At 40.7% G+C, this 12,780-nt stretch overlaps 1 protein-coding gene across 2 annotated transcripts in view; it reads left to right on the top strand.

Moving 5' to 3' along the window:
- The window catches only part of LOC119657566 (5'-3' exonuclease PLD3-like), a 59,235-nt gene extending 56,541 nt beyond the window's left edge, over positions 1–2,694 (top strand). Inside the window, exons 6-7 of one of the 2 annotated variants that reach the window (XM_038064526.1) lie at positions 1,087–1,249; positions 1,323–2,694. In XM_038064526.1, coding sequence (XP_037920454.1) covers positions 1,087–1,249; positions 1,323–1,571 — 412 coding nt within the window. In that variant the 3' untranslated portion in view covers positions 1,572–2,694. The remainder of the gene's footprint in view (positions 1–1,086; positions 1,250–1,322) is intronic. The other variant, XM_038064525.1, reaches the window with a different exon arrangement.
- The last annotated feature ends 10,086 nt before the right edge of the window (positions 2,695–12,780 follow it).

Genomic DNA, 12,780 nt, shown 5'->3' with positions numbered 1-12,780 from the left:
TTTACACCTATGATGTTGCTGTTTCCGAGAAAAAGTTGATACACCTGGAGCAATATCAATCAAGAAAGTTAAACTCATAACAGTATTGAAGATATGAAGGTGGCTTGCTCTTAACTACCGAATTCAGCAGCAATGAATACCGATCGCGCCAACTCGCAATGTGTTATGCTAGTAAAAGCATGACGGATGTCTAGCTTTTCACGATGGCGTTCATCTACGAGACCTAGAAGAGCTCTGGCTATGTAGCCTACTGCACTGCAATTTATTGAACAACTTCTCAATATGTGCCAATTCCTCCCTAATACCGTTCTCCGAAACCGATGGTTATACAGAAATGGTTGATACGCTGCAAGGTTCGCACATTTGTATGATTTTTTAGGTCCAGCGTTTCAGAAATACTCAGGACAGCTTGCGTGTTTCTAGACAGTCGTTGGAGCCACACCAAGTTGGCAAAATTATCTGTCGCTTTTAGGCTCCTAGTTGCAGTTCAATTAATATTTTTTTATTCTCCGTATCTTGAAGGCGTCATATTTCCCTTACCCATCACCGACCACCTTTATGATCTTGAAAATTCGACATTTGACTTCAAATTCAGCGAACCATGATAGCTGCCTATTTTTCCGCTGATTTTTTAAAACGTAGCATAGTATTCACTTCCGCTGAGTCATCCATCGAACTAGATGACACTGCGTCAGACAATCCATCGTCCTCGGACCAGATGATGCGATATTTGTTACAAGGATCACGCATTGTTCGAGTTCACATTTGTTGCCAATTTATGTAGTATAATGAACCACCACATCAATTCGATTAATAAAAACAATTTATCGGAGTACACACCCACAACAATAAATTAAAAGATTGTCTAAAACTACATGTCTCCATAAGTCAATCGGCAGGAGTGATCAAATCTTGATGCAACCATTACGATGACCTCCGTGAATATCGTTATACCGCTATTATTTTGAGCACTGATCTAAATTTTTCAATCAAGACCCAATATTCACTGCATACTCCAGATTTCTCAAATTAGAACCTAACAGACCGCAAGACACTATATGTAATTCAATTCCGTTTTTTTCATAGATATTTGAGGAAGATTCACGAAACGTTGTGTGGAGCTATTGAAAGACGAAATATTTCTATAAAACTTTTAACGTCTTGGACAGAAAGTACAGATGAAGAGGAGCAATTTCTCAATTCATTTCAACGATATGCACAAGAAATTACCGGAAAAAAATTTAAATTGGTGAGTAAAAATCACTTTGCACCCTGCAAGAGATGTTGAGTGGTATCACATTTTCCTTATTCATTTATTTCAGAAAAGGATTTCCTTTCCCAAATGGCATACTAAAAAAGGTTCGATAGATCACAGCATGTTTCTGGTGACCGATAATACAGCTTTCATTGGTATATCTGATTGGAGAGCAGATTATTTTTTCGATACTCCAGGGATTGGCTTAGTTCTACAAGAAGTGGGCAACAAAGCAGAGCAAACAATAAGGACTCAACTTATAAAGCTCTTTCAGCGTGATTGGAATAGTCAATATGCATTTGCTATACAGTTGTGATGGCCGGGAAAATAGAAAACAAGTCAGGAAACCGGAAGCTGGGCGCTTCAGGTATGAAAGGTTTTGTTTGCTTCTTGTGTGAGTATATTTGAGTGTAGAACTATGCCATTTGTGCACTTCCGGTTTCCCGACTTGTTATAAAAGTGTTCTTGCGATGAACACAGCCAACAATCAACGCCAAATTTTTACCACTTACTGATATTTATTATGCTAATAACTAGTCGTTGAACGAAGAGTTTTTTATTACTTCCAAAAAATATATTTTTTAAGTAAAAAATTTTCAATTTTTCTATAATACCTCGAAAAAGTACAAAATTTTTTAAAACCGTGGTCGTTTAAAAATTCCCAAATTGACAAATTTTTTATTCAGTAACTAAATAATACGATATACTAACGAAATTATATTAAAATTTTGACTTGGGATGAACTATTCTCGGGTTATCGTGTCCACCGCAAACCATTTCCAAAAAGGTACTCTTGATAAACTGTAGTAGATCCACCACCTTTAACTTTTTTTCTTCAAAAAATACTTTTACATGTATCCTGCGATATCTAATCGATGCTGCCAACAGTTTTTTAATAAACATTTAGTAAGCAGTCGAAAGAAAATCTAAGAAGCATCGTTATATCACTGCAACTGTATATATCCCCTTAAGGGAACACTCTGGTATCTTTTCAAAAAGAACTTTTTAAAATTTTAAGTAAATTTTAGGTAACGGTCAAATTTTCAACCCGTTTTCCTAAGGGGTTCCAGCCGTGAGGAATATACAATGGGGAGGCTATGTTGGAGGAAGGGAAAGGTCCCCCTGTTTAACTCGATTCGATTCGATTTTTTTCTCTTTACCTAATTCGAAAATATAACGTATTGAAAATTTATTGTCAAAATCTCAGATTAAAATCCAAAATATTTCTTAACCTGTAGCACAAAGAATGAATCGTGCCTCAGTAAATATACAAATGCAAATTAAGCAACACACATTATTATAATCAGCTGACTAAGGATTAGACATTATGTCAAAATTTGTATATACCATTAGAAACAATAAAACGACACACTATGCAGGAAAGAATTTCGGAACACCACCTCAGTAAGATTGGTTACGATCGATTGCCAAAACTTTAAACGTGTTTTACTCAAAACCACATTTTCAAAGTTTAGGGAAGCACTCACAGAAAACAACTTTGCCGATTTAGTTTAAATTTAAATCCCTTAAACAGCATGCCCATACCTACATGTGAAATCTCAAAAATATTTAATTTTCTAATAATATTTTTTTTTTTAGTAATTGAGCATAAAACAAAACAATTTTTAAAATATTTTGCACAAATTCGTCATTTTGTTATTTTTAAAAACTATTTGCATTTTTGAGGTTCCACATATTGCGACACTCCTCAGAACAGGACGAAATGCTTGTTTTGAATTTGGACTACCACAGAAGGCTGTGTGCTTCTCTAGTAATAAAATCTTTTTACAAGGAGTCTAGTTTGGTTATAAAAATCATACATTGATTAATGTAAAATGAAGTAAAAAAAAATTAAATATTTTAAGCTTCCATTTACATCATATATAGCCGATACCCTGATATAGCTGATGTAACACCGTTACAGGAGATGCGTTGGACAAGGACCGGTTTCCTGGACGATTGACGATTGACAACGAGGCATTATCTGTCTCATACATAAAAAGGGAGATATCACACAGTGTAGCAATTACAGAGGTATCACGTTGCTGAGTACCAACTCTAAGATATCCTCCGCTATCTTGCTAGGATAGCCCCATACGCCTAGAACATCATTGGCCCATACCAAAGAGGCTTCACTCCAGGCAAATCAGCAACAGATCAGATTTTCTCCCTGCGGCAAGCGATGGAAAAACTGTTGGAATATGGACAACAGTTGCATCATCTATTCATCGACTTTAAAGCCGACTATGATAGCATAGCCAGGGTAAAACTGTACACGGCCATGAGAGAATTCGGTATCCCGACGAAATTAATAAGACTGACTAGGCTGACCCTGACCAATGTGCGAAGCCAGATAAAAGCAGCAGGATCACTCTCAATACCATTCGACATCAACAACGGTCTACGACAAGGGGATGCCCTATCATGCGTCCTCTTTAACCTGGCCCTCGAAAAAGTGATCCGTGATGCTGAGGTAAATGCAAGAGGTACGATCCTCTTTAAGTCCACCCAACTACTGGCCTATGCTGACGATATCGACATCATGGGAAGAACCACCCGAGACGTACAAACTGCCTGCATCCAGATCGATCAGGCGGTAATCGGCGCGAGATCTTGGGCTGCACATCAATGAAAGCAAGACAAAATATATGGTGGCAACGTCAGCACCGAAAACCAACCAACCAGGAAGAATAAAGATAGGAGAATACAACCTTGAGACCGTTGATAATTTCTCCTATCCAGGGTCGAAAATTACAACCGATAACAGCTACGATGATGAAATCCGCGCACGGTTGTTGTCAACCAACAGAGCCTATTTCAGCTTACAAAGACTGTTCCGCTCCAAACGTCTCACCATAGAGTCAAAGCTCTTACTGTACAAGACAATGATCTTGCCAGTGCTCATATATTCCTCGAAGACTTGGGTTCTTAGCAAGACAAATTGCGAAATCTTGGCCGTGTTCGAGAGAAGAATCCTCAGAAGAATTTTTAACCCCCTACATGAAGATGGACGATTCCGTAGCCTACACAATGACAAAATCTACGAGCGATACCATGACCGTCCGGTTGTGGATAAAATCCGGCTCAATAGGTTACGGTGGACGGGTCACTTAATCCGTATAGATGAAGATGATCCCACCCGGAAAGTCTATAAGGGCAATATCTATGGTAGAAAAAGAAGACGAGGCAGACCCTGCCTGATGAAGCGAAGGCGTTGGCCAGGACGTCAGACAGCTTTTGGGGATATCGAATTGGTGGACCTCGGCCCAAAACCGGAATGTCTGGAGTTCCTTATTACGGCAGGCCTAGACCAGATACCGGTTGCTGCGCCGTTGATGATGATGATCTAAATCATATTAAAATTTCAGAACAATAGTGTAAAAAAAGCAATGGTCACCTCACCCTAAAATGTTGCGGGGCTCAAATGCGAGGCATTTTGATATCATCATGGTAAAGCTTAATTTAACAACACCACTCCCGGAAGGGGTGGGGTAAAAAGGGAAAAGAGTAGAACGAAGGAAAAGATCCCCTATCTCTCGATTCACTAAAACCACCATTTTAAATAGGGATGCCGCCCAATTCTTTAACGGGATTGAAGAAGAAGGGCTTTCCGCTTGCTCATGTTCTCTTTCTCTCACAAAGTAAGGTAAAAATTTCAAACTTAAAATGATGATATCAAAAAACTTCTTTAAAATGGGGTAAGGGGATCGCCACGAGTTCTCATCGGACCTGCATCACCCCCCCCCCCCCCTTCCTAAACCCTAATTTTCTTTAACAAAAATCTGCGCTTAGAGCGTTTAAGTACCACAGCGTTTTGTAACTAACAAAAAAAAATTCAAAACGTTTTCTTTGCAAAAAAATTATTTTTTGGTTTGAAGCCAACCCAACCACTGTGGAAGTCGACAAGTAGTCGCCGAACTATGCCTATTTGCAGAAAATTATTTTTTATTAAAGGAAACGAAAACGTTTTGAATTTTTCATTTGTACATATTTTTCTATTGTACCCTACTAATGAAGGACTATTGAAAACTAACGAAGGACTGTGATTGAAAGGCACTTACCACGTAATATTATTTTAATGTAAGCATAATTTTCTTTTACCTATCCACATTGTCAAGTTGTATTCTATACTCCGCTTTCTTCTGTTTTTGTGAGTAAAAAAAGTGTTATTTTTGATAAAAAGTTGCATAGAATGAACGTGATTATTTTTGTTATTTCTTTGAACATTTTTGTTATGTTTATATTCAAAGAAAAGGTAAGACCAATCTTGGAATGTCTTAAAACAACATATTTGCATTATTTAGGATTCTCAAATGAAAACTAAAAAGTTTTTTGTGAAATTTATATACTGACTCTTATACATTGGGCTTGGAGAGAAAAGTTATTGCAATCTACATCACTAACGCTGAAGAGAGCCTTCAAATCACGAAAACGGCTGTTATTTTTGTATGAGATGGCATCGATTCATTTGAACAGAGCTTGTGTAGGTGTGTGTGTTTGCAAAGGAGGTAAACCCTCTGAGCTCTCAGACCCTCTTTATTGTACTCGATTCCCCTATCTAACGGAATATCCCAGATTCGTGTATTTATCGCAGGATTTCCGTTAGTGGATGTGATGTTACCTGCTGCAGTTGGAGCACATCAGCACGAAAAATCTGATGTCTAATACGTCCATAAGCAGGGCACACCCATAGAAAATGGGCCATGGTTCCTGCTTCCTCATTACAGGGTAGACACGTTTCATCTTAGAGAATTCCTATTCTGAACATATGCCCAGCTAGTGAATTATGGCCAGTCAGAATGCCCACAATAGTTCCACCAGACTTCCTGCTTTTCGACAGCATAAACTTTGCCGTATGTTTGTTTGGTTCTGACATGAAAAGTTTGGTGTATTTAGCAGCATTAATCTCTACCACCTGTCATTATGGGAAGCTTGTTCCGAGGTTTTGATAGTAGCATTAACCAATGCTTGTGACAATCCAATTGTTGGTTCCGGTTCGAGGATCGGGGAATTTAATCCCTTTTTTGCTAACGTATCCGTTACATCACAATGATCGGATACTCAGAATACTTCCACCATGTTGAATCTAGAAACAGAATTCAATCGGTTTCTACATTCCTGAACGATTTTTGAAGTGATCAAAAGACTGCTCAACGCCCTCAATGCAATGCTTGACTAGCGCTACAAATTATGATGCGCATATCTTTCAACTGCTGCTGCAGACCGTCGTATATTGTCCCAAGGGAAAGCTCACTTCTTGTTTTTATTCGCGAGGTAGATTCCTGCTCTAGCAGGGTTCCGTTTTTAAGCCATCGATGCAGAGCAAACTCACAGGACTTTCCATGCTGGTAACGATGTTGAATTTCATTTAGTGGATGCGAACATAGCGCCTTCTCGCGAATGTCATACTCAACCAGTCTCTAGAGACGTTTCAGTGAAAATGATGTTAAGTTGACTTGTCTGAAGTTCTTTGGATTTGAATTGAATTGACCTCCTTGCTGGAGCGGTGCCATCCATACCAGGTGCTTTGGAGTGTTCAAAGGATAGTGTAGCAGCTCTCGCGCTTTAATTGGTAACAACCGCTCTTGTAGTGTCCCAATTCCAACAGACTCTGAATACACCCAACTCTGGGGTTCGTGAAATTTATATCGGGTTTTATAAGAGAGTCCAACTTGGTCGACTCATCCCTTTTAACAACTCTGTACAGTCTGGAGGTCTTCTTTTCTCCTTCCAATTCCCCACAGTATTCCCTAAAGGGGTTTTGCTTCGAATGTTTTACGAGACTCTTATATTGACGCTGTGAGTTCCGGATTTTGAACCAATCTTCGTTTTAATTGCTTTTACAAGAACGATTCAGAAGTCGTCTGGTTGATTTCCTGAGTCTTTGCAGTTCTCGGTTCCACCATGGAACTGTTTTACCACTTTGGCCTCGGGAAATAGAAGAAGTCTCTTCAAAGCACTGTAAGAGACTGCGATTCACAGTTTTCAATGGATGGCCAAAGGAGTCCTTAGTCGCCTAGGGAGCTGCTCTTTGTTGCCAAGAAGTTCTTTGAACTTTGTCCAATCCGCCTTCCTAGGATTTCGTCTTTGTATTACAAATTGTTCGCCTACAATAGTCAGGTCAAGTCCGAAGTAACGGTGATCTGAGAGTGACACTTCATCTAGCACTTTAATGAACTCTAACAACTTTGAGGTACGCATTGGTAGGTCAATTACTTCACCTCTACTTGACCCATGAACATAGAGGCGCACCCTACATTCACGATCATCAGACCAGCTGAATTGATAAAATCAAATCTTCTCTCCTTTAGGATTGCATTTCTTACTGCCTTAATAAATATGATAAGCGTTCGCATCACAACCTATTAAGAGTTCAAGGCCACTTGATTCTGCATACACTACCAGATCCCCTAGTTCTTGCGTCGGCATAGGACACAAAGAATAGTAGAGTAAGTAAGTGGAGGAAATTATGACGTTCGTACTCTTGCCATTAACCTGGTATTGTAAATTGATTACGTCTAAGTCTTGAGAACAGAATAGTTCCAGCATGGTATCTCGCTAGGCCAGATATCCCCATACGCCCAGAACATCATTAGTCCGTGGCTTCACTCCAGGCAAATTAGCAATAGATCAGATTCTCCACGACAAGCAATGGAAGAACGGGTGGAATATGGCCATCAGTTGCACCATCTTTTCATTGACTTCAAAGCCGCCTATGATAGCATAGCCAGAATAAATCTGTACACGGCCATGAGAGAATTCTGATGCGAACCACTCCACGAGTGCATAATCATCTGTTGCGAAAGGAGGGGAGCAAATTTTTTTCACAGAATATGGTCATGCGGGGTATGAGATGAAAGAGATCGATTAAAAATGATTATTTTTGACATTGGATGAAGCACAGACGAGTGGGGACAAAAAAGTATATGCCCCAAAAAGTGAAACAAATCTCGTTCTCAGAACCTATCCGACCGAAATATCTGAGAAAAACCACAGTGATGCGCCTATACAAATACATCAATAATAGCAGCGTACTTGGCCCCAGCAGCAAAACATACTAGGTCCCAGCCGCAAAAGGAGTCGGAACGGCTGAGTTGACAATGAATGTAAGCTAGCAACGGAATGGAAGAATGCTGCATACCGAGTAATGTTGCATTCTCAAAGAATGCGGTCATTCGCAGAGACTTATCACGAACTCCGTCGAGCGGAGAAGCGACTTCACAGACGGAAAAAGGAAGCCTGAGAGAACCAACAGGTTTGTGAACTCGAAAAGTACAGGAAGCAACCGCACCTGGCGCGGTGGTTTTATCAACAAGGCAGCAGGATGAAGCCTTATACACCTCGATGTCATCCTGCTGAGACAAAGAGGAAAATCTGACTTCCGACTGAATTGACATATTAGAGCGATGGGTTGAGTACTTTGATGAGCTACTGAACAACCAGGACATCGGCGAGTTGGAGGTCCCACCAACTGAAGACGACGGACAAATACTGCCACCACCAAGTATAGAAGAAACAGTCCGTACAATTCATCGGCTAAAAAATCATAAGTCGCCAGGAGCCGATGAAATTAGAGCCGAATTGGTTAAATATGGAGGCGACCAATTACACCAAGTGGTTCATCAACTGATGCTCAAGGTATGGGACAGCGAATCAATGCCTGACGATTGACAACGAAGCATTATCTGTCTCATACATAAAAAGGGAGATTTCACAAAGTGCAGCAATTATAGAGGTATCACGTTGCTGAGTACCAACTATAAGATATTCTCCGCCATCTTGCTAGGCCGGATAGCCCCATACGCCCACAACATCATTGGCCCATACCAAAAAGGCTTCACTCCAGGCAAATCAGCAACTGATCAGATTTTCTCCCTGCGACAAGCGATGGAAAAACTGTTGGAATATGGACAATAGTTGCACCATCTATTCATCGACTTTAAAGCCGCCTATGCTATCATAGCCAGGGTAAAACTGTACACGGCCATGAGAGAATTCATTATCCCGACGAAATTGCTAAGACTGACTAGGCTGACCCTGACCAATGTGGGAGGCCAGATAAAAGCAGCAGGATCACTCTCAAGACCATTCGACATCAACAACGGTCTACGACAAGGGAATGCCCTAATATGCGTCCTCTTTAACTTGGTCCTCGAGAAAGTGATCCGTAATGCTGAGGTAAATGCAAGATGTACGATCCTATTTAAGTCCACCCAACTACTGGCCTATGCTGACGATATCCAGATCATGGGAAGAACCACCCGAGACGTACAAACTGCCTTTATCCAGATCGAGCAGGCGACGATTGAGGCGAGATCTTGGGCTGCACATCAATGAAGGCAAGACAAAGTATATGGTGGCAATGTCAGCAACGAAAACCAACCAATCAACAACATCGAACCGCACTGATCAAACGGGAAGAATAAGGATACGAGAATACAACTTTGAGACCGTTGATAATTTCTCCTATCCAGGGTCGAAAATCACAACCGATAACAGCTACGATGATGAAATCCGCGCACGGTTGTTGTCAGCCAACAGAGCCTATTTCAGCTTACGAAAGCTGTTCCGCTCGAAACGTCTCACCATAGGGTCAAAGCTCTTGGAAACTTGGGTTCTTAGCAAAAAAAATTGCGAAATCTTGGCCGTGTTCGAGAGAAGAATCCTCCGAAGAATTTTTGGCCCCCTACATGAGGATGGACGATTCCGTAACCTACACAATGACAAAATCTATGCACGATATCATGACCGTCCAGTTGTGGATAAAATCCGGCTCAAAAGGTTACGGTGGGAGGGTCACTTAATCCGTATGGATGAGGGTGATCCCACCCGGAAAGTCTATAAAGGCAATATCTATGGTAGAAAAAGAAAACGAGGCAGACCCTGCCTAAGATGGAGCGATGGCGTAGGTCAGGACACCAGACAGCTTTTAGGGATATCGAATTGGTGGACCGCGGCGCAAACCGCGATGTTTGGAGTTCCTTCTTAAGGCAGGCATAGACCGGATACCGGTTGTTGCGTCGTTGATAATGATGACGATGATGATATTTATATATCATATTTTAGAAAATTACTTCAAAAACCCTCCCCAAGTTTATTATCGATGCACACAGAAAACTTGGAAAAAAATGTAAGAGGATCGGTTTCAAAAACACTCGTGTATGTTCAAAACATTTTGTGCAAGACCATTATAAGCTTCAAGACATACTTCTGGAGACTTTGCAAAGCAAAAGGCGATTAAAGGACGACGCTGTTCCTAGTCAGTAGGGTAATGAAAGCGACAGATTCAAAAGAGTAAAGCCCAGGAGACCAAAAAGGTTGTAAAAGATGCTGTATCATCTTTTGACAGGTAGGATGTTATTCAATTTGAAGATGAAATGTAAACTGGTCGGGAAACCGGAAGCTGGCCGATTCAGGTATGAAAGGTTTTATGTATTTCTATTATGATATAATAAGATACCATTTGGGTGTGCATTTGCACCTAATATATGCATATACAATATTATGTGAGAATACCCACATTCAGTCTTGAATTTGCAAAGAAGCGACAAATTTGACCTATTGTAACTTTGTCACTAATAATACGATTTCCATCAAACTTGGTGGGATCATGCTCTATATTTTCTGGTACTAGGATGAACTTAAGGGGGTTCGGCAGCCAATTATTCAAAAATATAGTAATATACTATTATTAACCTTATTTGAACAGATATCGGTATGGAGGTTATTTCGGAGCCTAGCCACCATAAAATTTTTTTCAGACTTTTGGGTTGGGTATTTCTGAGATGATGATCATTTTCGACTCTCCACCATTCCAACAAAAGTCAAAGTATGGCAAGACATATCCACCACGTGTCATCGAGGGCCCAGCGTACACGTGACGAACTCGTCGAACAGCTGAAGCATGATAGAGATAGAACGATAGACGCGATGCAACCCTGAATTGAAACCAGAAAACGACGAGGAGTCTTGGGGAATGTATTACAAGGAATCATTGGAGTCAACGACGAGGTGTACGCTGATCTCGATAAGTTGGACGAAAACCAGAAGCATCTTATTGAAACCATGTAACACCAAGGTCACTTATTTCTAACTACGACGACGGCTTTAAAAGATACTCAACAAACACTTAACAAAAAGCTGAATCGCGTAATTAACAAAGCCAATCACCTTTTTCAAGTATTTGCGGACAGGACGACATGGAATGGCGCCATAGATCAGAATCGCAGTTTCTTGCAGCTTCCCAACCGCTTTCCTGAAGGAGCTTCGACAGCGATATGAAGCATTAGATACAATTCAGGCCGGAACGAGCAACATTATTGAGGTGTGCTCATGAGCAACATTAATCACGACATTAAACGAATCAGAAACTAAATTAGGAAGATCGTCATTTATCCAGCCAACGCCTATGGCAAAGACTTACATCAGGAAGTCAGAGTCAGAAGAAGCTTGCTCGGCTCAACACCTGGATGTTCCTGAACCCTGGCAATAACTCTGTCGCTCTAATCTGCAACGGTCATCGTGAAGACACCCATGTTCACGGAGCGGGCATAGTGGAAATACGTCCTAGTTGCATCTTGAAGACATCGTCCACCATTCTCACGGTAAGTACCCTAGTCACCAACAACATCCATATTCCGGCAGCATACGCTAAACCCACCCAGCTGCTACTCAATATCACAGAAGACATTGCATAGGGCCACCCCAACCCGGAGCCGATTCTCAAACTTGATGAGTCCTTTATCCGAGTTATAGTTGATCAACAAGCAATGTGGCAGTCGCAGATGCATCCCCACACTTGGCGACAGCTAAGAAAACACACAATACTTCTTGGAACCAGCGCAGGATTAGGTTTTTTGATCATCGGTGCAATCCTGATTGGTGCAATAGTAAAGATGCGTGGCGGGCGTACCTCACAACCTGGGACAGTTCAAACTCCAAGCACGAAATGGTATCAATAAGTGCAACCCGCCATTGCAGCAGTAGAAGAACCAGCAGTTCTTGGGGGGCCAGAATGTACGATTGCGTAATGCTTAATGTGTAATATATTTTGTCGGTACACTTAATTTGTATATTGTTTGTTTGTACGATCACATGATGTTTTAATTAAATATTTGCATAACCAATTTGTAATATTACGGTTGCATATTGCTTATTTAACTTTTATATTGTTTAGGAATGTGCGTACTCAACTGTATATCATGGTGCAAGGTCAGGAATATTTCCGTATTGATTTGTTGACCTTACATTTATAAGTTCCGAGTTCACCTAGAATGATGTAGAATTGTATACAAACATATGTGATATTGAATAAAGTACTTAGTTCAGTGTAACGATCGAGGTTTTCATTTCAAAATCTCATCAAGTCTTCGTGGCACTGAAGCCAGTTTTGTTACAAAGGTTTCTCGAGATCATTTTTGCTACTACGTGCTAGGAAAACCTCATCCGCATAAAGCAGTGTATAGGGCGCTGTACGCAGCGTGTATTGCGTCAGCAGTTCCGCAGTTTTTGACGAATCCTGCTTG

This window comes from Hermetia illucens, chromosome 5, assembly GCF_905115235.1.
Source record: "Hermetia illucens chromosome 5, iHerIll2.2.curated.20191125, whole genome shotgun sequence".
Lineage (NCBI taxonomy): Eukaryota > Metazoa > Arthropoda > Insecta > Diptera > Stratiomyidae > Hermetia > Hermetia illucens.
The sequence above is the reverse complement of the archived record's forward strand: the minus strand, read 5'-3'. Positions and strand labels throughout refer to the sequence as shown.